This window comes from Calonectris borealis, chromosome 11 (assembly GCF_964195595.1).
Source record: "Calonectris borealis chromosome 11, bCalBor7.hap1.2, whole genome shotgun sequence".
NCBI lineage: Eukaryota > Metazoa > Chordata > Aves > Procellariiformes > Procellariidae > Calonectris > Calonectris borealis.
The window spans coordinates 1,992,209-2,015,771 of NC_134322.1; the positions used below are offsets into that span (position 1 = coordinate 1,992,209).

Sequence of the window (23,563 nt, forward strand, 5' to 3'; positions counted from 1 at the left end):
CAAAGCTGACAGCAGGATGTATTTGGCCACAGGATACAACAAAATATTTTCTAATTCTGTGCTGCGTTTAAGGGCAAACTACCCTGGGCTCATCTCAGGATGGCCTGGCAAGGCTCACAGGTAGGGAAAAGCGGAAAACATGGGAAATTTTGGCACAGACGGGACATACCCAGTTTCTTCCAGAGCCTGTGAGCTCCCGCATACGCACTCCCATTGGAGATTGGGTCTATCAGTACCAGCATGACTGAGGTTACAGGGAGGGGAGACAGAGCGGTGAGACTGGTGTGGGGCTGCTGGTGGAGTCCCTGAACGAGCTGGTGGGAAGAGGAGTGGGAGTGGGGGAGATGGGGGGTCACTCAGCACATCTATAGCATCCCCTGCTGAATGAATGTGTTTGTTATGCACCCCCCCACGCCGTCTTCCGAGCAGGACTCAGCTGTAGGGTATAATATTGCTGCATTTTCTGCAAGCTTTTCAGAGAAGAAATGCCCTGATCCAGACTCCAAAAAGTTGCAGCGGGAAGGAGGAGAGAGGGACAACGTCCCCAGGCAGCCCCGGCTCCAGCGCAGCTCCTGCCTGCGTGGAGAGCAGCACTGCTGAGCCCCTGCGCAGCACCCAGCGCTTCCAGCCCTGCCTGGCAGCTGGGAAAATCTCCCTGCCCGTTCGTTTCCCATCCCTGGAGCAGGTTTCGGGGTCGGGGTGACGTTAGAGGCAAGGCTGGCGGCAGAGCCCGGGGCTGAGCTCGCAGCGGCACGTTTCACGTGTCTTGGTGATCTCAAAGTCACCTCTGCGGGCACGCAGCCCCCGCGCCGAGGCAGGATTTCCTAAGCCCAAATGCAGCACAGCAGACCCCGCTTCGTCGTGCTGCTGGCAGCGCTGCACCCCAGGGGGACCCACCCCTTCAGCGGGGTTTGGGGGGACCCTGCACCGCATCGGGGTGCCCCACGCCAGGGTCACCCCGGCTCCCGCTGCCCCGCACGGCGCAGACACGGGGTCAGCACGCACCTGCTGCAGGGAGAGGAGCCCAGGACTGGGTGCAGACCTGCTGGGGAGCTGCTTGATGTGGGTGGGGGCACCCAGCAGAGCTAAATCTGCCCAGATCTGGCCCAATTTTATTGCCTTCCCCTTACTTTTGCCCTTTGGTGCTGATGGGTGGTGGAGAGAATCGGGCTGAATGGCTTGAATTGGGCTCTGTGGGCACCAGGGGTTTGCACACACGCGCGTGCAAAGCAGGGCCAGGACACGGGTTGGAAGGGGAAAGCGAGGTGCTGTGCCGGGGGGGTACCCCAGTAGAACCCATACAGCAACGCAGACTGGGCTGTGGGGTCCAGACCTCCCATGGGGATCCACCCGGCAGAGCCACCATCTCCAGGGCAGGAGGTGGCAGTCGGGGAGGCCCGACCTCGCTGCCGCTCGACACTCGGGCTGGCAGCAAGGCTGGCCGTGCCCATGGGGAGCCGGGTTTTCCCCAACCTGCCCGCTCCCCTCTCCCATCCAGCCTTAATCCCCCCAAAAACGGCATTAACCCGGCGCTGGGAGCGGAGCGGGGCAGAAGCGGTACCGCCGAGCAGACCCCCGGCTGCACCGAATTCAAGGACTTGGGGAAGGAAAGATGATAGAGGCCCCAAACCTCCCCCATAATTGTTGGATTGATTAAGTATACTGATGAAGACAGCAAGGTTAATACGCATGCCAGTGAATTATAACACTGTCAGCCTGTTAGCCAGGAGATTTTTCACGTTTCCATCAGCTGGCATCCCGCACAGATTTTCAGGGTGACGTCCTCCCCTCCCGACCTCCCCGCCAGAGAAAGCGAGAGGAAAAGCCTTGGGTTTACTGACTTTTTCACTAAATCCGAGGGAGAGACTTTTTATCCAGAGAAAGCTAATGCAAACTGTTAGAGATAAATAAATGGAAGAGCTGCCTATAGTCTGGTTGGCTCACAGGGAAGAAATTTGTCTCACTTTAGAAAAAGGACCTGAAGGTATGGGGGCCATTGACTCATTCATTGTACTGTTATCTGCCAGGGAGGTTGTGACATCAGAGCAATTAAGACAAACTTTAGTCTATAAGTTCATGCCTGCAACCTCTATACTTCAAAAGAAGACAAACTATCCCTCCAAGGAAGGAAACAAAGTCTTTTCCAGGCTGCTTCCAAAGTAACATTTTGGATTTGCAGTTGTTCATGAGGAATTTTTCACCGCGTGGGTTTTTTTAAGCTGCTGGTATATAATAAACTACCTGAGCTTTTTTTTTTTAGTAAAAGTTTATTTCTAATGCAAAACCAAGCAAACAAGAGCCTCAACCTCACCCCCACCCAAGTCACACACACCAGCTCTGCCTTTCACCGTCCTCCTCTTTTCTGTATTTGTTTTTTTAATAAGCGTCTGAACACAAGGACTGATCAAACCTGTGTCAGTCTGTTGTGGAAACGTTCACAGAAATTGCAGGAGTAACAAATACACAGCAGAGACATTGCAATCATTTTTTCTTTTACGGTAACAGCAAACCTGGGAGCCTTTGCTTGATCCATCGTGCAGCGACTCCGACGTAAGAAAACAAGTGATGAAGGTAAAGCTGAGAAAGGCAAGACGCTTCCACGCAAGCCACAAACCGCTGCGACAAGAAGTAAAACCCTGCAGGCTGTTCTCTGGCCGCGAGGGCAAGTGGCACAGCACGGCCGGGGCCCCTCGGCGCAGGCTCTCTGCCCCCCCAGCCCGTGGGACGCTGCGCAAGCCTGCGCCGCGGCCCTCAGCCCCCTCCTGCGGCAGGGGCAGAACCTCACCCCCTCTCTGCTGCTGCCTTTTGCAAACTCCCCGTGCCCGGGGCTGCCCTCCCTTTGCGGCCAGCGGCCGACAGCCCACCTCGGCCGTGCACGGCTCTGGCTGGTGCCCACCCAGCGGAACCCCTACTCCCCGTCCAGGAGAGCGCCGTCCTCTTTCACCTCGCCTCTTTCCACCTCAGCAAAACCCTTCTGCATTTACGGAGCAGCCTGCAGTGCCCGCGCGTGGATGCCCTTCGCACACACCAGCGCGTTGTGTCTGTCCCTCCTGCCTGGCCCCCCAGCAAACCCCAGCCGCAGCAGCAGGCGCCCGGGAGCGGAGAGAGGCCCCGCCGGCCATTTGATAGCGTGATGCTGATCTACCTGCCGTGCTTTTACCCTGGAAGGGCAATCCCTCGCCTCCTCGCAGGATGGGCAAGTCAAGATATTTCTTTTGTTTGTTTGTTTGCTTTTGTTTTACATTTAAAACCAGCATTTTGTGGATGTCTGCGCTCAAATACAGCCAACAACTCCTTACGAAATCCTCTGAACACTCAGCGTGTCATTCGTACAGTAGCAAAAGACTAACAGTTAAAAAATACTCTGGAGCCAGGAAATATACAATACATTCAAGAACAAAAAAATATAGATATAAAATACTTGCTTTAAGGCTGTGTACACTTTAACTGAAGATAATCTGAGGACACTAAATTGCTCAGCGACAAAAGAAACGTGGGAAGAAAATTCCTTAATGTGGTGGTGAGGGAAAGGCAGCAACAAATATCCTGAAAGATTTTGTTGATGCTTCTAGAAAATATTTTTAGTAAAATATGACCCAGAGAGACTGCCAGTCCGAAGCGCGGGGCTGGTGCTGCTAGTCCGGGGTGAGCTGTTGTCTTGCGCCTTGCTGTGAGCCAGCCCAGCTCACTGCGGTCCTTGGGTCGATCGCCGTTCCTCAAGCATCCTGCACACCCACATGGACACAACTTCTGCATTCCCATCATTGTACTGCACGATGAATGGGTGGCCCTGGAAAGCAGGATAGGCAGAGTTAGCCAAGATAAACACAACCCTTCCCGTGAAAACCCAAAAAGGTTTGTTTTTTTTAGAAATCTTTTTGGAAAAAATACATTGGAACATTCTGTGGTTACAGTCATAAAAATGCAATAAAGCAGTGACTGAAACCAGTGAACTTCCTCTTGGATCCGTATCATCCACGTACATTGTGCATACAGAGAGGGGAGGGCTGGGGGAACCCAGACTCTTTACTGAAGCCTTAGCCGAGCACTCATTGAAAATACTGATTTTTTTTTTTTATGTTCCATTAGCTCATTGTGTTTTGAACCAGCTCCTTTCTAGCACGGCCTGCCAGGCGGTTCAACTTCTAAATGACATTTTGGTAAAAGATATTCTGACAAAAACACTAATCTACCAGTCTGCTTGTAAAGGTCTGTGATCTGTTTAATTTTAAAGTTTCTCTCTTTAATAGCCCCCTCGCGCACCTCTTTCACATGCATCAACCTAATACTCTCCTTTGTCGAAAGCAAAGCGTAAGGGCAGTCTGTGTTCAGCACCTGAACGACCTGGTTTGCGGGGCAGAGACTGAACCGTGCCACTCGCATGTGAAAACACCCAGCTGTATGAATGCCACGTTCACTTATATTTGTGTCCTTGACTTTCATCACTGGAAACCTTACGCCCTTCCCTGTGTACAGGCATCCCTTAAAGGAATGGTCCTACAAATTACCTAGAAAAAATATCCCTGCAAGTGTTAAATTCCTCTTGTTACTTGGCCATTGAGCTCTGTGCCTGCAGATGCAGCAGGACCGGGCGCCAGGCTCTGCAGCACTCACAGCGTCCATACGGAGAGGCATTTGTTCATGCACATACGTGCTAGTGCGTGTCATTTGGAGCGCTAAGTCCGCATGGAAATGAAAATATCACCTAAGTGTAACTGAAACAGGTCTTCATGAGAAGCTCCTGTGGGAATTAAGTACGATGGAAAGAGGGATAACTATAAAATATTCTCAGCCACGAATTATACGGCTACTGCAGACACTGGAAGACTGTGTCTTAGACACCTCGGAAAATCAGAACAGCATCTCAGGATGAAACAAAAATATGGCCTGCCATTTCAGCAGCCAGCTTAGGCAGCTCATGTCTCAATCTGGCCACATTCCTAGAGATGGGAACATGCCATCTTCAGATGAATCTCAAATGAAGTATAAAAATCCACAGGAAACCGAGTACCGCAATTACATAAATGACTGAAAGAAAGCAATCGCCAGGAGAAACCATCACAGATGATGAAAACCTCTACTCCAAATCACTCAAAAGCAGCTCAGTTTTTGCAACACTAAACTTCATAGCTCTTGCAAAGTAATCAGAGTAGGTCTGCCGGGGAGCCTTGGGGGAGGGTGACGTGCATGTGGGAATTACCAGCGCGCACAGCCCGACGCCAGCCGCAGCGGTGAACGACGGCAATCGGCACACGGAGAGCGAGCGCGGGTCTGACGCGGGGCCCAGGAAGCTGGTGGTCGCTGGGTTAGGATGGCACCAAGCGGAGCAATGAAGCAGCACCGGGCTAAATAAAGCACAATAAATCCTCGCAGCATTAGCTCGAAGCAATAAAACACTCTGCGGGGCCAAGGCCAGCAAACGCAGGGGCCACAGGAATAAAATATGTCATTATCTACAAGAATTATGGACGAAGCGTGAGATGGTGTTGCTTCAACTCTTTGGGATGGCTGGAATCTCAGCTAAAACTTTTTAGGGAGAAGTTTGAGATGTGGAGAGCCCTTCTTCAGACCTTACTGGGACCAGCTCAGTTGCTTTCCCAGTTAACCCCGTAGAGGAAAGATGGAAGGAATACTCTGGTGGAGTGACTTCATCGAGCAAGAGGTCCACACCCGGAGAACGTGACACACAGACCACGCCATGAAGAGTCACAAACACCTCAAGTGTTTTATTTCACCACGCTGGCTTTAGGTGCCCTGAAAGCTTCCCAACAGCCCTGGGCTGAGTTTCTTTGCAGCACGGGCTCCAGCCAGCCACAACCCCAGGACGTGGCAGAATGGCAGCTTTCCCCTCTGGGGGATGCTTGGCTGCACCCCCATGGGCTTCTGGCAAAGGCAATGCAAGGAAGGGGCAATGCAAGAGCCCGCGTGACCCCAGCCTGCACACACGGAGCATCCTCCATCTCTGCAACTTCCTGGCACCCAACATCTCAGCCTGAAAAGGGGAAGGGAAAGATGCTGCCGCTCTGCTGCGGAGGTGCCGATGAGCTCTGCCACCCTGTGTTTTAAGATCAGAGAAGAAAACCAACACATAGCAACCTCCATGCCAGTAGCATCCCCAAACCGGCAGCTACGCGTCCCTGCAGCCCACAGAGCTAGCACGTTACTTGGTCTTTATTTCCTCTCACATCGCAATCTCTGCTGTAGTCTACTGGTAGGGAAAACTCCAAATGTGGCTCGTTCACCATGAAGATGGAGGAACACCACAGTAAGAGGCAAGACAGAGCTAATAAACACATAAAGGTGAACTCATCAATAGTTGTTGGAGCCAGTTCTCACTTCCATTCATCTCAAAGGACTAATTCCCACAGTTAAACTAGTGAGAGTTGAGGTGGTACAGCCCACAGACTTGAGACAAGAGGTGTATTAAAAGGAAAGGATAAGATTAAAAAAAGGTAAGGGAGAGACCCCCAGAAAGTGGGGAAAAAAGGAGAAGCAAGTTTGCCTGTAAGCTAATAAAGAGCTGGGAGGTGGTAGGAGACACAGCTGCACCAGTCAGGACATTTTGTGGCTTAATCTCTCAGCTATGAAACAGATCTTCCCTTGGAACTACTTAAATGAAACCTTTCCCCATCCATTCATCAAGAGCAGAGCGTAAGAGACTGCACAGGTTTATTCTGTGAACCACACTACAAGCATGGCCAGATGCTGGTGGAGAGAAAATTTAAACAACCGTACCGCGGTCACCTCCCAGCAAACCTCACTGCTGATCACCAGTGAGTGTATGGATAATTTCAACAGCTGCTGGCGTAACTGCGAGATGATGTCGAGAGGTCTGTTACGATCCGCTAGCGCAAGAACTACGCCACAGGCAGAGCACGGTGCTGGTGACTGGCTGTGCAAGAAGCGCTAGGACCGGTCATGCCCAACATGTGCTTCTTCTCCAGCGTTCATTCACTGCCCTGCAACGTCTATCGCGGCAACAGTCGGTTTTTCAGCCTGGACAGGGAGAAGCTGCACTCCTGGGTTTCCTCTCCAGTATCAGCCTGAGCTGGTCACACCGGTGGTCCCACTCCTTCTTGGATTTCTTTATTTTCCGGGTGCACACAACAGACAGCCTTCGGGAACGCCTTACATTTGCACTGCAGGCTCTAACCCGATGGCTGCCCTGCTTTTTCCCCCAAGGAAAACGTCAGCCTGCTCAGTCTATAACTCAAATTTGAAACGGGGAAAAAAAACATGCCAAAAGTCTACAGAATCTAAAAGACACTACAGTGACTAGGGTGAAGCTACAACAGACACGGCACGGTTGCAGTCTGAAGAAAGCTCCTGAGTTTTTCTATGTAAAACTCCTTTTGTGTGAAAGCCCGCACACGTGTGGATGTGCACATCCCCCAGAAAACCACCACCGAGATGCCAAAGTCTGCAGATACAAGATCACCCGACTCCTGCAAACCGGAGGCTGCAGCGCGACTCTCCTGTGATTACAGGTTTCCAAAGCAAAGTCAGTTCAAAGAACTTGCTTTCCCCTTCGCAGGTTTGTCAGTGCTTCCCACCAGGCTCCAGCTCCAAGCCCTTAATTTTATCTCCAGGCCTTTGAAATTGTGGGCAGCTGCTACCTGCCATTGCAGTTGACCTTTCCGAGTTTGCTCTTTGTAACTGCTACAGAAACAGATGTTTTCCCCCAATATTCACTTTTTTGAAGCAAATTGCTTCCTTTCAGCCATTCTTAGCTGTAGACAGCAACTCTAAATTTGTCAGAGCGCTCTGAATTTCCCCTCCAGTCAGATGTGTGTGTGCTCACAGTCAGCCGTTGCTTGGAAAACAAGGAAGAAGAACACATCCAGAGGTACCAGAGTCCATTCCAGAGCTTTGAGGATGGCAGCGGACAGTTCAGTGCTACCAAGAGAAGACAGATGATCTTAAAATGATGCACTTAAGTACACAGATGCTTGCGGCACTGATCATATGGACAATGTCTTTTTCCTTCCAACACCTGGCTATTAGAAATCTTTAGCTTTGGTCTTAAATGTCTAACATCAGGAACAACTCTAAAGAAAGGTTGCACCCTCTTTTTTTTTTATCTCCTACTCCAGACATCCCACGTACGTTTGGGTTTCGCTGTTTTACTAAACAAATTCAATCTGAATTATTCCTGGTTTTACTTGATTCTTACCTATGAAAACAATTCAGGAGAGGGCACGATCGAGAACACGGAGACAGGAGTCCTGGAGTTTATTCCCAAGATGCCACATACTTTCCAGCATGACCTTCACACAGCTGCTTAATCTCCCTCATCCTCGTGGTTAAAAAGGGAATAAATGATTCTGCTCTCTCACGAGAGTGCTGAGAGAATCAGTGCAACCGTGCTTTGCCCAGCACTTCGATATTTTTGGGTGCAAAAGGTGCAAGAGTAAGGTTTAGAATATTTTTTCAGTTGGAAAGGAACTACAATGATCATCTAGTCTGACTGCAAGGTAAATGCTTATTATAAGCAAGATAGCCTAGAAGTAGCTGTTTCGCCTCTTAAACAAAACAACAGTCAAGGCCACTAGTGAGAACTAGGGAAAAACCAGCAAGAGCCCACAGACAGGGAAGAGCAGATGCATTGGGGCAATTAAAAATCAGCTATTAAAGCCAGTCTGCTTGTCCCGTGAATCTCCTTCACGATGGAGGCTCCCTGCAGAGGAAGACATCTCACACCCAGTATATCCTTGCATTTAAGCTACTCACAACACGCAAAAGGAAATTGCAGGCTATGTAAGGTTGAAAACGTCGGCTAGCCGTGCTGTTCACCCTATTTGCTTTGTTTTGTGAGGTTATTCCACTGAAGCCTGGGGTTTTATACACTCACTTTTCTCCCTAGGAATAAGTTTAACTTGAAACTGCTGTTTAGATTTTCCTTGGTTTTAGACTATGTTGCTCTGGGAAGGATTTTCCTCAGGCTGAAGGGATGTTTTTACGAGAAGCTGTTTTTCAGAATCTGGTGGTTGGTTTTTTGGTTTTGTTTCTTTGGGGGTTTTTTTGTTTCTTTTTTTTTTTGTTCGTTTGTTCATTTCCTTTTTAATAGGGAATGGGAAAACAGAGATTTCCACCAAAGCTAAAACTACAGTTTCAGTGGGACCTGTCTTTGCAAATCTTGGTGGACAGCCCATGGCATGTTCAGGTCAGGCACCAAGAGCAAGGAGGTCGCAAGCAGCACAAGGATGTACAATGTCCATGGACGGCCTGTGCTGAAGTCTACACCAAAACCACTTTGCTTCTTCTAATACCTGACCTCGCTAGACCACACCTCGCTCAGCCTGCTGCAGTCATGCCTGCAACTGCAATAAAAACATACATCAAAGAGCAATACAGAATTGTGGACAATGCACGAGTCCATCAAACTTGCCCTTGGCCTGCTTACAGCAACGTCTGAAGTGAAAATGCAGTACAAACTACGTGAGAGGGACGTGCAGTTGGCTTAGCATCCAAAAATGTCTCAGGGAAAACATTTAAAATTTCCTCCAAAGTCTCTCCAACCACCGCGTTTGCTCCAGCAGCAGTCTCCTCTGCTCTTAGCAACTTCTTCACAAAGTCACCCTCAGGAGTCCTCCGCATTTCACCACTATTTAGCACCTAGTCCCCCATTCCCCCCTTTTCAAGCATCCAGAGTACTGCAACTGTTAACTCCTGCAGTCCAAAACATGCACGTCACAGAAAGCAGTGCCTTCAACTGGAGATATCTTTGGAAGGGAGAGTGGAGAGAAGGGGCATGGAGATTAGACAGGGAAGGAAGGAAGGAAGAAGGGGAAAAAAACCCAGGTAAAAAAACTGCTAAAGGAGAAATGCAGCTGCACCTCCAGGTCTACTGCCTGCTCAGGCTGCAGGATGGGGCTGGGACAAACTGTCACCTCAAGAAAGAAAAAAATGATAGTCACAACAGCTTGGACACTATTAATAGATTCTGGCCACTGAGTGTTTCAGCCACAAATAAAAGTCCCAGCCCTGACTTAAACAGTGAGCAATACGTTCTAAAACAAACACAAGCAACCTGCTGTACTTAAATATTACCATATAGATTTATTTTGCTTTGCAAGGTAACACTGAGGAAAGTTAAACGCGTGGAAGCTTGAAATGCGTTTTCTGTTGCAGTGGCTGGTTTCTCACTGCCCTGGTGAGATGACACTCTCCGCTTGGTGTGGCGTGCATACCTTTTTTGCAGCATCCATCCATCACTTTTTTTGATGGGGAAGTTAGCTGGCTTCCAGCACAGCTCAGTCCTGCACTCACATCCCCCGGGGCAGCAGCGGCGTCGGGGTGCTGAGCTGTACCCAGCACCCCTGCTCCAACAGCACGTTAACGTCAGCAGAGAGCACAGCTCTTGTACACTGGCACCTACGTCCACTGTGAACTGGCAAATAAGAGATTGATATTAAACCTTCCTTAGTAAAATCACTGTAATGGAGACTCTGCTCATGCCCCACCAGTGATGGTTCAGCCAACATCTGGGTCTCAGTAACCACAACACTGACAGGCGTAATCACGGAGGGAAGCATGACACCAAGGAAAGAGAGGCTCATGAGAGGAGCCCGAAGGTATCACGGGACGCCCCCATGACAGAGCTGATCCCATCCCCGCGCACTTCATGTCTGCTCAGGCTTCTACGCACGTTCATGACAAAGCAGTAACTACCCCTTTGCCAATTCTGAAATACTGAGCCTTAAAAATACCTGGCAATCAGTATGTCCAGCAGACCCAAGCAGCATAAAATATGGTGAAAAGCCCCCACCAAACAGCTCCCCGTGCCTGCCTTACCCCGGCCGGGGGTCTGGCTCGCTAGGACACACAGCAATTTCTGCAGCCGAGGGGACGCGGCCGCTGGCGAGCGCAGAGCAGCTTGGAGCCGAAAAGGTCAGGCAGGACGGGGCCAGGGATAGTCCCAGAGTGAGTGTCAGCCAGCCTAATTTTGTGTGTCAACTCCGAAAATTAGATAAACAATGACAAACCAGGCTTTTTAAATGAACTTGTCTCATCTCATTCTCTTGATAAAGGGTACATTTCTCAAGTTGCAGTGTCCCACCAGACAGGTTAACTCTTTCAAAGGGGAGCGCCTCGCAGAAGGTGATGTAAATGATTTAAATATCTGACATGAAATTAAAAGGGCAGTGCCCCCCTGAACACACAGCCCTGGTAATTCAAACTCATTGCTCACAAACCATCAATCATTTAGCCCAGTCAATTAAATTGCCATTATTCAAGGGTAAAAGTTCTGTAATTTTACCTACCCTTAAAATTCAGCAATTTGCTTTCATGGCCTTCTCCTAAGGCCTGAGAAATCTTCGTTTCTGATATTAACCCACCCAGAGCTTATTGCAACAGACTTCACGTTGCGTCTCTGGCAGGACTGCAGACCTATGGGCCTTTTGCAGCACCAGGTGCCCGCATGCAGCTCTGCTCTGGATCTACTCGCCAGCATTGCTGGTAGGAGCGAGGGTGACCTGTCCAGGAGAAATGTGCCCCCCCGGGACAGCCCTAATACAAGACCTGTGCATCACCCACAGCCCCAAATCTGGGCTATCTGAATCCTTTCAGCTATTTAATCTAATGCATACGTAACAGTTTACAGTGCCTCTCATACACAAGTCCAAGGAAGATGAAAGCTTCACTGTGCTACAACAGACTACCCCATAAATAGGCTCCTCTACCACGGACTTTAAAACGCTTGTGTTTGGATAGCACCAAGGAGGTTTAGGCCAATGCTGAGGCTCCTAAACACTGCCGAAGGACAGGCAGACAATAAATAACATCCCTTAAGCAATGCTTCTGTGATTTCAGAGGACTTTCCAGGCACAAAGCAAGTGAGTGTTTATTGTGAGATCGGTTTAAAGGGTCCGTGAAATAGGCAGTTACTGACCTTAGCCAGGATGGCAACAACATACATTCCCAACATGAAACACAGGTCAGTCACCAATTTCCTTGTAAATCTGCAAAAATTACAAGGTGGTGTTTCCTGGGGCAGAGGACATGAGGGAGACGGGGAGGACACGGACAGGAACCTTAATCCCAAATGGTGCTCAATGATATTGCTCTTTTTTTGACAGTGCATCCAGATCTAACCCACATCATCATCTCCTTATATTTTTTTCACCGGGGCAGTGAGAGGTTAATTGGGGAAGGCAGCACGACCTGCTCCCAGCTCTCCTGGAGAACGTGCCAGCGTCAGTGCTGGCTCACTGCATTGCCCTGGTGGGAAATGCCCAGGGGCACCTGCTCCTACAGACCAGCATGGAGAGCCGCATCGCTGCAGGGGGCCATGAAGGTTACGGGGAGGAACCTGGGAACCTCATCCCGCATCTAAGGGGTGGCTGTGGCCTGAGCTCAGACTGCACATGGAGATGAGCAGCACCGTGGCCTTCCTGCCGATGCCGCAGCCAGGCTGGAGGGGCTGTGCTTACTGCCAGGATCGCAGCCAGGTGCCCCGGTGGCACCACCTCGGCACCTCCTGCTGCTTTGGTGGCTGCAAAAGGAGCAGTAAGTTCCTGGGGCACTGACCTCTTCTTGTGGTTTAACCCCAGCCAGCAACTAAACACCACAGAGCCGCTCGCTCACCCCCCTGCCTCCGGTCAGATGGAGGAGAGAATCGGGAAGGCAAAAGTGGGAAAACTTGTGGGTTGAGATAAAAACAATTTATAATTGAAATAGAACACAATAAAACAGCAGTAATAATAATAACAACGATAACAGAACATACAAAGCAGGTGATGCACAATGCAACTGCTCACCACCCACCGACCGATGCCCCAGCCCATCCCCGAGCCAGACCACGCCTTCTAGTTTATATACTGAGCATGACGTCATATGGTATGGAATACCCCATTGGCCAGCTGGGCTAGCTGTCCTGGCTATGCTCCCTCCCAGCTTCCAGTGCACCCGGCAGAGCATGGGAAGCTGAAGAGCCCTTGACTACGTAAGCACCACTTAGCAACAACTAAAACATCAATGCACCATCAACATTCTTCTCGGACCAAACCCAAAACACAGCACTAGAAAGAAAATTAACTCTATCCCAGCTGGAACCAGAACACCTCTCTTCCTCTTTTCTCCTCCACGGCAAGAAGAGCTGAGCCCTGACTTTCAATCCTGCACGGCCAAGGCCAGCGCCGGCTGTGCCGTCGAAGCACCACGTGCCATACGGCTCACAAGGTCTGGTGGAGCACTACCGCTGCTCCAACGCCGCTGGCAGGAGAACCGGCAGAGCCAACACAGGCTACGGCCGCTGCCGCAAATGCTTGGTGGCTGCTTGTCGACATGCTGAAAGCCCATCTTCCCTGCAGCCAGAAGCGAGCTGCAAAGACAGACGTTAACATAAACCCTATGAATACAGAGGAGGAAGGAGGGACACCATTAGAGGGACCAAAGTCTTATGTTAATGACTGCATGACACCCAGATGTAACCACAACACCTAGCCAGTTACAAAAGACTCCATGCTTACACACGGTACGTTAGGAAATAAGCATCGTTGCTGTTGGTTGCAACAGTGCCATCCTTTTAATGTTGTCTGTTATAGGAATCCTCCCAGACTGTGCAGTTAAAGGACTGTGCTCCATTTATTACAAAGAAGCACACACAAATTATGCATTTCATTTAAAAATTTGAATTCAGCATAACAAAAACCATAATAAAAAGATCCCAACTGTTGCAGACACAGACTATCAAGACGATGGCAGTGCCCTTAGACAGCATTTCAAATACAGTTTATTAGCGTGTGATATGAAAAGGGTATTTTTATTGCATGATATAATGCAATGGGACCTTGGGCGCTCTGCAGAAGGACCTTGCACTCAGAAGTGTAATGAACCCATAGTCCAAAAAACATTATACTGTACATTAACCTATCATTAATGGCACATTAGGGCTAGGGGCATTGCACGCTTGCTGGTCAGGGCTCCATCAGGACAGTATGGAGGAAACCACAGTCTTCACAGGCTTAAAACAAATAGAGAAAATAAATATTACTGATGGCTACAGGCTGCTTTAAAGGAAGCTCACTCTCCGCTTAACATGCGATTTTGATGCTATTTTTTAAAGGGGGGGAAGGGAGAAGACAATGCAGCAGTTTATTAGGCAACATTAGAAATGGCACGTCACTGCTTTGCAGCATTGAATGTCTCCGTGGTGCATCAGATGCATCAACACAGAGCTCTTCTTGCACAAAACATGGCACCTCTGAGCACTGGGGCACCTTTTAAGAATAAAATGACAACTGGAAACCTGCTCCCCTTCCCTGCCATTCCCTAAGCCCTGATGACACTGGTGAGGCTTCCCTGGTAGCAGGAGTTGAGACCTAGGGAAGCATCCTCTGATCCAGCTCTGCACAGCCCCATCACTGCATACCTGGGACCCATCTGCTTGCATCTGCACCCATTTCCACCCCACACCACATCTGAGGGCCATTCGGCAGAACTCCAGCCCGTGTCTACAGTAACTCAGCGCAAAACGCAACCAAATCACGACACTTGTTATGCTCCTGAATCAGTTGGGATGTCCCATGCCTTCCTCCACTGGAGGTGCCCTCTGTGTTCAAAGGCAAGCTTGATCAGATGGCCTCAGTGCAAACGTTACATCAGAAAAGCCTGGCTGGCATCTCATCCCTAGCTGGCCGAAGGAGCACAAGCCCTGCAATTCTGGAAAACAAGAACTTGGCTGTAAAACAGTGCACCACAGTTATCATCCCAGCTAGTTCTCCAATTGCTACCGATGCGTCTATGCCATTTACAGCTCTTGTAATTAACTGAGGGCAGTTACTCGAGAGGAAATTCTTGCCCATTCACATGTTTAATGGGAACACAAGTCGGACCTCCAAAAGGACAAATACAAACCTCAGCTCTGGAGCTGGACTATCTTCCCAGGACACCTGGAGATATGAAGTGCTTGAGTAACCCAAAACACCCCAGACTGACCCTGTGTCCCCCTCTAGTGACCTCAGCACGTATAAGATTTCATCGCTCTACCACTGCCTCCAGTAGTGGAGAATTTTACATCTAGAACTCCTGCCTCCAAGGACAAGCCAAACTAAATGCTGTTCTAATTATCTGTGCTAGCTATCCACAAGGCCGATTTCTGCTCCCACAGCCAGGAATAGCAGCGAGGAATCCTCAGGCCAATACTCTATTGCCGACTTCCAAAACATTGTTAATTCACAGGCACAGAAGGTGTCAGAGTCCTCCTCAGAGCTGCTCCACGCAGCAGGCTTCCCTCCACCGCTCGCTTCTAAGGCTTGAGCCGGGTAAAAGAATCTGAAGGGTTCAGACACTCGGATTGATCCATGGAGACAGAATATATACAGGGGTGAAAAGAGCTTGCAAGACACTATTTAAGTGTGATCAGTCTGTTGCATCTCTTGTTTTACTTCTGCAATTTTATGGTGTTTTGACCATGGACTGAGTCATGGGATTAGAAAGGCGAGTGCCTGAAGTGCCTGGAACAGCAGTGACTGGGAGGCTTAGCATGCGTGTCTAGAAAGCATGCCCCCAGTCTCCCAAAGCTCCAGCAAGGTCAACCCTTGCTTTGAGAGAGACACTCTCCTCTAGAAATGAAGCCTCCTCGCCTCTTCCATGCGGCACCTGCAGCAATGGGACCGCATATGTCAAATCACAGCGAGTTTAACCATAAAGTACCAGCTTTTCCTATGTACTTGCATGGCAGTGTTTGATCTGGGACCAAGTGTTGACTGGCCCAATTCTCTCTCCCAGTTCCTATGCTCAGAATAGTGACTATTCAGGGCAAGGACTGCCTCTCGCTGTGCTTGGTGAGGAATTCAGCATCCCTGAGAGCCTGTTCTTGGCTGGCTGCTAGAGTGAAATCTCCCACAGCAGGGGCCACAGACACAGTGCTTCAATAGATCTGCAGGAGCCTGCAAAGCTGCGTGGCACAGGCAAGCTGAGGGCACAGGACTCCAAGAGCCAGAAGACAAAAGCAGGCAGAAGGTAATGTTTTCACAGAATTTCCCAGCCCCATAAGGACATCACCTGTAGCTTCTGCCAGCTCAGACAGCAGAAAGGACCGATTTGTCGAGAGAACGGTGAGGGTAGCAAAGAGGGCCAGAAAGCCGCATTGATCGGTGGCGTTTTCTGGGCGGAGATGAAGCTGGGACAAGAACACATCCATAAGCAAAATCAAGTATCGTTAGTCTCCTTGAAGTTTCTGCTCTCTTTCCTCATTCCTTATGCAGCACAGCCCCAGCCTGCTAAACAATTCCACGCAGAGTGTCGGGAAGCGGTGAGTTTTGTTTGTTGCACGGCCTCCCTAACATACACTGTAATTAAAATGTTGATTACTAAACAGTTTAAATATGTGACAGACAATGCAGTTAAAGCCTACAGTTAGGTCAATATGTGATTTAGATTTGCCATTTAAAAACTCTCATTTAAATTTTGCATACATTAATCACTACCATACTTCAATGTTCTGATATCCACCTGACTACACTATTAAAATAAAACTTGCTGCCCCAGGGAAATCCTACTTATTCTTAATTGTTTCGAGGCTTTGATGGGCTTTTAATCTAAGATTAATTTATGCAATTTTAAATAACTCTTCTTATGATTAATAAGCTTGAAAATTAAAAGGAGTCTAAAGCAATTATAATGAGCATTTGGTCATAACCTCATTAGGAGAAGGAGTGAAGGATACAGCTCTGGAATTCTTACAAGACTACAATTTAAGGTTACTTTCAGAGGAGTCAAACATAGTTCTTGAAATTGCAAAGGCAGATTAGCCTAGGTCAGTGTTAGAACTATGGCTATCTAGATTAGCACACTAATGATTTTATCCCTCTGATGATATTTAAGATAGTGAAAAGATGATACAAAATGTATCAAGATAAGATAAACGGGTAACGCTACTAAGTGGTGAAGTCTTGGAGCTATATTTCTTGTTTATCCTTTTTTTTGAGAAGGATTCCTTTTGCGGGGTTTTTTTTTGCATATTATTTATCTATTTGTAGATTAATTTTTACCAATACACTTTTACTTTTTATATTATAATGTTAATTGCAAGTGATTTCCGGCTGGTTTAGTAGTTTTGTTGAGGCACCAGAATTCTGCTGCAATTTACGGAATTTGTCTTTAAGCAATGGCAGTCCCCACGCATATCCGATAGACCAAGATATCTTGGAAGGAAGAACAGCTTAACTTAAACGTGAAAACCTTAACCTGAAGAGGAACTGTCCACCCATCAGAGCTGAATCTCCTTTTTTAAACAGCAGTACAGATCCTTCCGTTATGATTAAAATCCTTTTTTCAACCTTCTGCTGAAGCTTTGGACATTGGCCATAGCCAAACAATGTGCTGGTGGTCCTAAAAACACTCCTCAGAGACCCCTTGTGCCCTTGACTGATGTGTTCAGGCTGGCAAATCATCATCAGACTCAGGGTCAAGAGGGAATTTTTTTTCAGGTCAGATTAGCAGGAATCAGTGCAGCTCCTCTGAATTCTGTAGCGTGGACCCGACTTCAAACAACTCAATCCCCTCCTACTGCAGGACCCCAGGGTGTGCGTGGGTGGGTACATGGATAGCTCTGATTTTTGCTGTTCTCTTTCTGTGGCATATACTAGTCTTAAATTTACTACAGAGTTTTGGTTTTGGCTGTGGCACAGAGGAGTCTATTTGCCCATCTGCAGATCATTCTTTCCACAGCAGTTTTGCTTTTGATATTTGCTGTTAAACTGATAACTGTACTTGGCATGCTTCTTGGTGCTTAGCTAACAAAACGAGCTAATTCCCAGCAATGGTATTTTTTGTGTGATGACTCTTAAAAAAAACTAAGGCAACCGAAATATAATTGGAACGTGCTTTTGCAAGTGCCGCTGAGGTTAAGAAGAGCTGTAGAAGAGGAATAGAGAGAGTGGCCCAAGGCTGATAAGAGTATGTCAACATTAGCAAGCTGTCGACAACAGAAGCAGATCCGCAGAGTGAAACGGTTGGTGCAATGTTTCAGGGATGGAAGAGGTTTTACTTTTGACCAGCTCTGGTCTGGTCTGCGGACACAGCGCCCATTAGTAGCTGGAGCTCATTAGGTGTGTGCCTGGAGCACACCTTCTGGTTTGGTTTCATCTGAAATCGATTCAATCCATGAGCTTCAAGACCTGTCTGTGGTGAGAATGAGCGAGTAGGAGTTTCACACCAAAAGGGCACACCTGACCTGTACACTAATGTTAACGTAGATGCACCTGCAGAAGCGTCTTCTGCTCATGCCTCACCGTGAGACAGGGTTGGTCTCGTTGACACCAAACAGAGCCAGTCAGACATTAAAAGCTGATGTAGTATTTCCTTCAAATGGGGGTTTAAGTGTTCCCCCGGACTGGGGAAGAAGGGTGGAAAAAATAGTTGTTGTCTCCAAGTTTTGAGAAACTGGTTTCTACTGACAGGAAAAAAAAAAATCACTACGCTGGAGTAAAGTTAAACAATCTCCTAAATGTTTTTCACCCAAACCTTGGAGTAGAAAATGCTGTGTGCATACACACGTGCGCACACACACACACAAATAACAACAATGAACAAAACCAAAAAACCCCAGAAAATGATCTGTCTGGAAGAAAAAAGGGAGAATGAAACAGCCCGCACTTTGGTAGCATTTCCGTGATGAAGTTTCTGCAAATGAACAAGTTGTTTTTAAAAGTACTCCGTACAATCATATTGCATTACATGCCTACACACCGTCTGCATCTAGTGCAAAATAACATCCTCGTGTTTGCCAGGTTTAGTAAAGAGACTAAATAAAGCAAGTATTAAATGATCAAGCATGAACATACTGTCAAATCACCCCATCCCAGGAGCAGAAAAAGCACAGGTATGAAACGATGTCCGAATAAACGTCCGGAGCCCTGCTGAACACACAGAGAAGGCGGCAAAATATATCACCACTAGTTGGCTTGGGAAAAAAAAAAATTCCTTTGAATCTCTCGCAAGGTCACTGAACAAACGACCGAGGCCACGAAAACCATTTCCATCCTCAGACTTGTATTTTAATGCCACCGTTCCCCACCGGGAGCCCTTCCCCGGTGGAAACCCCGGCTCTCTCCAGCCGTGCAGGCAGACGCCGGCGGAGCCGTCCCGATTTACACCAACCGAGCGTTTACCCCAGCATCTCCCATTAAATCCGAACAGGCAGATGCACATTTATGGGACAATGAACTTTTCCACGGCTGCGGCTCGTCGTGCTTTGCTATTATGGCCTTAATAAACCTGCGCATTCCCGTGCTGCGGCAGCTGCCTTGGGTGGGAGCACGAGCAGCCGGCTCCGGAGGAGAGGCCGCGGCTTAAAAAAAAAAAAAAAAAAATCATGTTTAATTTAAAAATTAGAAACTGGAGCAGGCTGTGAGCACAGAGGTTGATTGAAACAAAATTTAAATTCCTGTCAAGCCCATTTAAACACAGGGGCCCTTCATAGACAATTAGCTGCTCCCTGTGAATGCTGAATAAACTCGGGCCTGGTCACTGTTAGAAGAGAGCAGACCTACTGTGAGGAGCTGGAAAAAAATTAACTAAAATCAGGCTGTATGAAATATTTAGCCTCCCAGTTTATCACAGGGGTTTGGAAGTGTAAACAAGACAAAAATCGATTCCTCGGTGCCCTCCAATCAATCCCCCAAAATGGTTAGGGCATCTGTTTCTGCTAAATTTTGTTTACTCTGGCAGATTTGCCTTAATTGCAGTTGTTTATCTCCCATTGTCCCCGGGGCCCTAATCTCCCGATTACTAATACTTAACACTCATTTCACATCTAAAGCTACTTCTAATCCTCAACAGGTTTCTGGGGCTCTTAAAATTATTGAAACGGCGGAGACGGGAGATGCAACCTCTTTGTGCAAGGCACATTTTCCTATCTGCTACCAGCTGGGTCCAATCATCACCAGGGATGGCTGCAACAAAGGTGCTAAAAGGCTCTTTCACAGGCACGGCTGCTCCGCTGGGGATTCAGCGGATAAAAAAGAGCTTTGATGGGGAAAAAAAACCAACAACAACAAAAAAAAACCCTGAACAAGAGGGCTATAACAGTCCAGCCAAATAAAGTTACTGTCATAATCAAATGCTGTCAATCACAATGAAAATCCAATTAAAAATCTTTCAGTGCGGCCCTCTTAAGTAGAAAAATGTCCCCTATTTATATGCGTTTTTGTCAACCGCACAAATTAGAAAGTAGTATTAATTGATTTTTTACTACTTTAGGCCCTGATCCTCCAGCTGAATTTCTGCGGATGCAAGAATCAACCGGCACAAATCTGATTAAGGGATTTGAGGCATAATGCACACAGGTCACTAAGAAGCCGTATCTGTATCTCCTGCTTTATACTCCGCTTATTCATAGGGAATTATTACTCTTATTTAATACTGCAGGAGCGGCTCGAGGTGCCAATCAGAATAGAGACCCTCAAGTAGCTGGTACTACACAAATGCCAGCAGTTTTAATCCACGCAGCGCGTTTGAATCCATTTAAAATTCCAGTTTTATTATACAAATAAATATTGTACATAGATTTCACCAGTCGCCTGTTAGAGCAAATGCCTTGATGAATTTGGAATGAACAGGAAGGACAATATTCTGGGAATTAAAGATATGGCTCTTATTTTGGAACTGTTAACAGATTTTTGATTTTTTTTTTTTTAAATAAATATGTAGGGAAGACAGCTGACAAAAATATCAACAAGACAAATGCACAACTTCTCAATGTATCATAATTGAAAAATTTGCAGTTCTGCTACCAAAATGAGTGAGATGTAAATATTTGTCTCTGTGTCTGGAGAACTACAGAACAACCAGCAGTGCCAAATGAAACATTTGCTCAAATTAAACTGCAAAGCCCAGGAGATTCAAGTAACCAAAAATATTAACCGTATCACTCTAAGCCATTGCCAATTTGTTTTTGTCCAATTTCCTTAGATTTTCAATACTTCTTCGAGCCAACTCAAGTTATTTCTTTTCACATCTCACTGGAAAGTGCTAGTATATTGTGCAGTTCTAGGGCATGTTAGAAAGAGAAAGTCAGATGTCCACATTTTCTGTAAAAAGTCAGAGGTCGTATGAGCAATGGGACTGCAGAAGACAGTGAACGAATATAACACCTTAAAACTCTAACGCTCACAAGTTAACCTTGTCACAATCTTAGTCTTCTGTAATTGCTGGATTTAGTGACACTGATATAATGTATTTCTCCATTTCGATAGCTGATTTCTCAAGTGACAAAGAAGAGCAAATCATACCCCTAAGGACAGAGACCGCTTCTTTTCTTTTTTTTTTTTTTTTTTTTTAAGAGAGAGGGAAAGAGAGAGGGGGAAAGATCCATAACCCACCTTTCCCCACTTCAGCTGGGCAACACAGCCACCTGAAAGAATACATATTTTTTTCTCCAACTGTTGAGCTGTCCTGAGCAAGGAAGATGATGAACACACAGTAACAAGAGCATCCCGAGCCCTAGTGTGAAATCCGAGCATCAATGAAGTCAATATAAATTTTGACATTGCCTCCAATGGATCCAGGATTTGATCCAGAAGTCCTTATCCATTGTACGTCTGAATTGATAGATTGCAGATACAGTTTAATATTTATCATATTTACAACAGCTAAAATACTTGGCTCTGTACTTTTTTGCTTGGGAAATCAGGAGAGAGCCCCTTCCTTCACATCTGGAGTGTTTTGGTGTCTGTCAGAATTTCTGCTTGTCATGGGGTGAGTAACTGGGATCATTGTGACAGAGGAGAGTCTAAATGTTTGCAAACAAAGCTGTCCATCACAGGTTCAAGCACAGACAATTTTATGCTGGACAAATCATCGCTGATAGGAGATCCTGCACTGGCTCAGGGAAAAAAAAAAACCAATGGTTGTAAGTAGCCAAAGAGGAAAAATTCTTGGCTCATTGTGATCCAGCAATGATGCATAAACATCTAGATAGATACAGGCAGAAAACATTTATCTGTAAAGCTGTCTTCAAAAGATTTACGGGATGTGTTTGTGAAAAGCAAAGTGCAGGCAGCCCTCCAGTCTTTCTCAAAAGTTAACACCACCAAAAAACCCAACCCGTACAGCCATCTCAGCTACTCAGTCAGTGTTGCCACTGCTATAATGCAAGAGCCAAATTAGCTGCTGAGGGAAATCCCTCTTACTGACAAACGTAAGTGGCAGTATTTTATTGGCTTTATTTTGAAGGTTTATATGAAAATCCAGGTAAGATTATGCTGATCCTCCATTTGTTTGTTTAAACCATAAAAGTATTTCCTAGGAGCTACAAACAATGGTTTACACAACAAGTTGCAAGCAAGTTTAGCTCTACCTGGTAAGAAATGCTACTGTCCAGACCCTCTAGAATATAGATACTTAAATATAGCTACTTAAAAGCTTTGCATTTTTTATTTCCTATACTTCTTGGAGATGGGGGAACAGCCAGCCAGAATCCATTTTTGAGAGCCTGTAATATTTTGACACATATCTTAACACATTTAAATGTACAAACAAACGATCTATCTGAAAGAATGCCCACTGTAGCTAACGAGATCAGGGTGCCATTCCTGAAATGGAAAGAGGGATCGCTGAATGCATAGGAGTGGGAAACTTCAAAATTGCACCAGGCATTAAAATAAAAAAAAAAAATCAAAGAAGAACATGTTTTTCAGCAGGTCAGTGGTTTTGACACAATGTATTGATGTACAATTCACCATACAATCTTCTAAATTAATAAAACACCAACATAAAAAGCATCAGTAATTTAAATTTTAAAAAAAAGGAGAAAAGCTAGAAGTTTTGTTTAAAATTTGGAGACTTGAACAAAAATTAGAAGATCTGTGCAAAAGTAATCAAATGCAGAAGCCGACTACATCCTTGGCCAAAAGCATTGCCTCTCCCTGCCCAATACTCTCCTTGAGAAATCCAAGCAGCATCCTAAAGACTGTACTTTTATGCATCCATGGGAAAGCATAATGGAATAACTGCTACATGCTTGGCTTTTGGTATTTCAAATACAATTTCTTTAAGTAAATTGCTTTCGTTTAAATAGCCCTATGTAGCACGGTAGAGTTCAATGCTGTACTAACAAAAAACTCAACAAGAGACTTCAACAATTCTGCTGGCTTTCTGAAAAGCACATACGATCTGCAAAATAAAAGGCCAAGCTTCCAGCTAAAGAAGAGATTTTAAACAATTACCAAAGCAGGATAGTGATATCATAAAGGCAATTTCTGCGCTAGCTTGTTTTCTGAAACTCTCTTTGCCTCTGAACAGCTAGAACAGATAATAACTATTAGTAAATCAAACTCCTGCAATATCCAGCTGTGTCTCACACATTTACATACAGATAGAATGGGTATATGTTTTTAATATGTATGCGATACGTACTTTTACCACAGCTGAAGTGCATGCTACAAAGGAGGAGGAGAATGGGAATGGAATCAGCATGAGATAATAAAGTGGCCTAGATAAAGTATTAGCCAGCGATTGATCTCAAACAGGGGATGTTGCTTCTCTCTGACCTGATTACTTACTATGCATAGATTCCATTAAATAGAGCTTAGAATGGAAAGCTTCTGAAAAATAC

The 23,563-nt window shown here is 46.6% G+C and overlaps 1 protein-coding gene across 3 annotated transcripts in view; it reads right to left on the minus strand.

Moving 5' to 3' along the window:
- Positions 1–1,928: 1,928 nt before the first annotated feature.
- The window catches only part of MAP2K5 (mitogen-activated protein kinase kinase 5), a 140,769-nt gene continuing 119,134 nt past the window's right edge, over positions 1,929–23,563 (minus strand). Inside the window, exon 15 of one of the 3 annotated variants that reach the window (XM_075159717.1) lies at positions 1,929–3,790. In XM_075159717.1, the coding sequence (XP_075015818.1) occupies positions 3,427–3,790 (364 nt within the window). In that variant the 3' untranslated portion in view covers positions 1,929–3,426. The remainder of the gene's footprint in view (positions 3,791–23,563) is intronic. The other 2 variants (XM_075159716.1, XM_075159715.1) reach the window with 2 other exon arrangements.